This window comes from Portunus trituberculatus, chromosome 17 (genome assembly GCF_017591435.1).
Source record: "Portunus trituberculatus isolate SZX2019 chromosome 17, ASM1759143v1, whole genome shotgun sequence".
In the NCBI taxonomy this organism is placed as follows: Eukaryota; Metazoa; Arthropoda; class Malacostraca; order Decapoda; family Portunidae; genus Portunus; species Portunus trituberculatus.
The window spans coordinates 8,126,167-8,131,166 of NC_059271.1; the positions used below are offsets into that span (position 1 = coordinate 8,126,167).

Sequence of the window (5,000 nt, forward strand, 5' to 3'; positions counted from 1 at the left end):
CATCGACATCGTGGAAAGCCGCATCGTTACCTTGGAAACTGGAATTGCATCTTGATCGTGGAAACTCGCATTATTATCGTGGAAACGGGAATGGCATTGTTCTCTTGGAAACTCGGAGTGCTATTGAGGAATCTGGAATCGCATCTTATCATACACACTGTTATCGTGGAAGCTCTCGTGATCGTCGTTCGTTTCGTTAACTCTGAATTACTTAATTATTCTTGGTCTCCATAATGATAGAGATATTGGTAATTTTTATCGTATCTCTTTTACTGTATTCTTTTTTTCTCAGGGTATAGTTTTGTGTTCTTTAACCTATTCTAAGTTCGTGCACCTTTTCGAGAAGCAAGGAGGACTATAAAAAAAATGTACCAATATTTGCAATTTTCCCCTACTTTAAGACTGAAAATAGATATTTAATATTATTGTATATCTACCTGAAGCTATAGTTTTTCGGTCCTAAACATTCGCTATATAGTGCGAAATGTACTATAAGAAAATGACACATCTCAAACACATCAGGCCCGTGTTCCGTCTGAGTATGATATATTACTATTGTGAATAAATCGTAATACTTTGATTAATGTCAATAGGAGAGGACCCAAACTGTCACATTTTCAGTGTTCGCAGGTTGGTTTAATTCAGGAGTGGGTCAGCATCGTCTCGTGGTACAGAGCAGTCGTCTCTTAACACTGTATTACGATGTATCTATTGATTTACCATGCTTTTATTCCTTCCAGTATTTTTCTGTTCTTATTCTACCATGGTATTTCTTTATAGTTACTTGAGTTTATATGACTAACATCATAACATAGAGCAAAACATAATTGTCTGGTGTACCAAGATCTTTAATTTCTAGAGACTTAAATACAGCACGGAACCTTAACCCACATTTCACCTCGCTTCTGCACAGGTTAATTCTTCACAAGGAATGAGTAGGGCAATATTTGTTCGGTTTTCTTTATGGAGAAAAAAAGAAAATTAACAGTCGAAACAGAAATAGTCTGAGGGTGCTGTAGTGTTTTCATCACCGTGTTCTTAAGCTCTGTCTTGCCTGAAAATGGTATTCAGTTCAGTTCAGTTGATAGGCGGAAGTGTAGCCTGGATATCTGCACTTCCTGATGTGTTTTGGTTTTGGTTTTGTCTGGGTCTGTAGCTGTAATTAATTATTATCTATTATTTTTACCTTATGTTCTCTTATTTTCCAAAAAATATATTATTTCTTTATTTTCTGCTATATTAGATTTTTCAAAAGATAATTTTCCAATGAGGTGTTCTTCATTTTCTGGGTAAGGACGCTGCCAATTAGGGTGTTTGGATCTTTCATTGGTGTAGGCTGGGCAATGTAGGAGGAAATGTTTATGCCTTTAGACTATAGATCAGCGGGTTCTCAACCTTTTTCTCGTCAAGAGCCCTCTGAGTTATGAAATCATCTACCCGAACTTCCAGTAATTTGACATCGAACAGAATATTAATTTAGTGACTGAAACTAACCCAATAGTCAAAGGTATTCTATATAGGATGTATCATTATCAGCCATCTAAGTACCCCTGGAAATTTTCTTGTGAACCCCTGGGATTTCGCGAACCTCAGATTGAGAACCCCTGATCTAGAGAAATGCGTAGAGTGGATGGTACGGAAACACAATCACATTCCTCTGCATCAACTTGTGTTTGCCTACCACTTTTTACGTGAATGGATGGATGGGATGCTTTGAAAAGGCCTCGCTTCCGAAGATCGATAAGATACACGAGTAGAATATATCTAAATGAAGAGATGAAATGAGAAGAAGAAAAGAAAGCTAAAAATCAAATGTCTCTAACAAATTATTTAGAAAAACTTTGCTTCTGAAGATCGATAAAATGCACGAAATCTAATAAATAAAGATAGATAAAATGAGACTAAAAAAGAAAGCTAAAATCAAATGTCTCTAACTATGAATAAAAAAAAAAAATAACAGTTGCTTGTCTCTAACAGATAATAATAATAACAAAAAAACGTTAGTTTTGAAGATTGATAGAATGCATGAAATATAAATGGATAGATAAAATGAAAACAAAAAAAAGCTAAATCAAATATCTGTAGCAATTCACTAAAACTACGTTGCTTTTTAAGATTGATAAAATGCACGAATAAAATGTGAGTAGATAGATGAAATGAGAATATAAAATAAACAAAACTAGATGAAATGTTACCAATATTAAAGACTCAATTGAATAAAGACGATAAAAGATTGTTACTGAATCGATGAATAAACAAATTGAAAATAAAAGATGAGACTAAATGGAACATCTCTAAAAAAAAGATTCGATTACGCAATGGTTCTTATCTAAGGTACTATAGTCTGACCGGGCTTAATTTACGGCTATGGTGGGGTGGGGGGAACTCTACAGTACTGCCACGTTTCCAAAAAATGCGATGTGAAATGGAAGTTATTGGTGTACAAGGCATCGCAAATACCATCAATTCAGATATATAACATTTCGACTTGTGTATATAGATGGCTGAATCAACAGTAACCATCATATGCATAAAAAAACTATATAGTACCATACAAACATGGCATACATATTCAACAGTGTTGCTGATATCAACTGTAGTAACTTATAATGGTACTTAGCGTATGTTTTGGGTGTGTAATAATATCAGCGTTACAGATATAAGATAAAGAGCATGGAAAAAAAAATTATTATTATCCAAAGTAAGAAAAAAAAAAAAAATAGAAGTCTTGTGAGTGGCGGCAATACTGATGAACCCAGCCTGGCCAGGCCGAATAGCCTCACCTTGTAGTACCAGATGTTGCTATAATCATAAGATAAAATGCTCACATTTACTGGCTTTTACAGTAATTTCAAGGGTGAGGCATAATCGGATTCATAATTTGTAAGCCAAGCTAATGTGTAGTTTCTATTTTTACAAAATAGTAGGTATATGTCAATACCTAAGTGAAAAAAAAAGAAGCATTTTTCACTTGTGAGCGGCAACTCTTCCACACCCAGCTGGTGGCCTTGACACATTGTGGTGGCGACGTGACTGACCTCGTGCCACTCACTTATATATATATATATATATATATATATATATATATATATATATATATATATATATATATATATATATATATATATATATATATATATATATATATATATATATATATATATATATATATATATATATATATATATATATATATATATATATATATATATATATATATATATATATATATATATATATATATATACACAATATATATATAATGACTCTCTGCTTACCTTTGATTCTTTAGTAAGAGAGAGAGAGAGAGAGAGAGAGAGAGAGAGAGAGAGAGAGAGAGAGAGAGAGAGAGAGAGAGAGAGAGAGAGAGAGAGAGAGAGAGAGAGATTAACAGAACAGTAGTGAAAACGTGGCAACACTGTACAGAGACGCTCGCCCCCCCATGGCCGTAAATTAAGGCTGGTCAGACTATAGTGAACGTTGGTAGCGGATAACAAAAGCTCAAATCGAATAAAACTCAGCAGATAGACCAGAAAGCGATATTTTTCTAAGAGTTGTACTTAGAGAGGGACAAGATTATCTAGATTAATACGGAAAAAAGGACGATCTCTCCAACATGCATACAGTTTGATCATAGAACATTCATACGTGTTTATATACATGAAAAGCGTATCTCTGTGAGAGAAGAGCTGCAGCAGCACCATTCAGTTCTGTATTCAGAAATGCTTTTCTTTCTCACCACGACTGTTGTCCAAGGCCACAGAAATGATTAGTCGAGTTTTCAAGAGTGTTTCTCCAGTTAATAATGCAGAGATCTTGTCAATCTGCCTCTAGAACCGTAAAAGTGCTTTAAAAAACTTATGTAAATTTCAATAAAAGCCTTTCGAAATCGTGGAGGTGAAGCACAGGCGTGTTTGAGAATACGAGCCTGAATACCACAGCATGATATCTACTGTATGTCCTTATGAAATTGTTTATTAACTTATAAAGACACATCTTCTTGCCTTACATACCTCCAAAATACACAATTTAGGATAAGATAAGGTGTGAAGCTATGACGGAAGTTCACTGTTGTCATTTTGCAACTAACTATATATAATTCAAGCTATCATCAGCTGCCATACGACCAAAATCATTCACTACATTGGATTCACACACCAATGATTATGAAAAGCGTCGTTTGTTGTAAAACAAAAATAATGGATAATGCTCACGACACGCGCCTAAAGTCTGCAAATCCTTAGCACGCATTGAGACAAGAAACACTCACACCTTCAGTGCTGCCAGACTTTCCCCACAGATGTAGCCTAAACTCAAGAAAACCACTTATAGTAAAGGCAGAGAGATGGGCACCGATACTTCCTTCACCTCAGCATTACAAAACATACCCTGCATTATGCACCTGTCATTACCATACATGAAAATAACACACAAAAAAAAAAAAAAAAAAAAAAAAAAAAAAAATTGATACAACTCAAACGAGGACAAAGCTACAAGGTAACAAGAACATTCTTGACATACGTGCACCCACCAGTTAGTGACGCTGTGGTCCAGTATCAGGTTGCCGTCCTTGTACCAGGTGAAGCGCAGGTTCGGCCCTCCGTACACGGGACACCTCAGCAGCAGGTAGCCCACGTGCCACTGCGCCCCCACTGGCTGTGAGAGGGAAGGGAGATGAAAAAAGGAAGAAAAAGGACAGGGATAGCCACTGTATAGGCTTGATGGCTTTTTACAGCTTCCTTTATCTTTCTCATATTATTAAGCCTTACAGTACCATACCTCATTTCCATATTAATTCTGCTTACTATTTGGTGATTTTATACAGCTTCAGGAACTTATGTGGGGATCAAAATAGTGAAGACTCTGGCCATTAATCTTCTGACCTGCATAGACTCTTCCTAATGTAAATAAAATAATCTAATCGTACATAAACTTTAGATAAAAAGCGTCCCAGTACTGAAGAGGTTAATTAAAACTTCAGTATCATCCAAGCCCTAAAA

At 35.3% G+C, this 5,000-nt stretch overlaps 1 protein-coding gene across 1 annotated transcript in view; it reads right to left on the reverse strand.

The window, feature by feature from the left end:
• The window catches only part of LOC123505198, a 40,462-nt gene that overhangs the window by 12,619 nt on the left and 22,843 nt on the right, over positions 1 to 5,000 (reverse strand). The window contains exon 9 of the mRNA XM_045256364.1: positions 4,532 to 4,656. Within this exon, the coding sequence (XP_045112299.1) occupies positions 4,532 to 4,656 (125 nt within the window). The remainder of the gene's footprint in view (positions 1 to 4,531; positions 4,657 to 5,000) is intronic.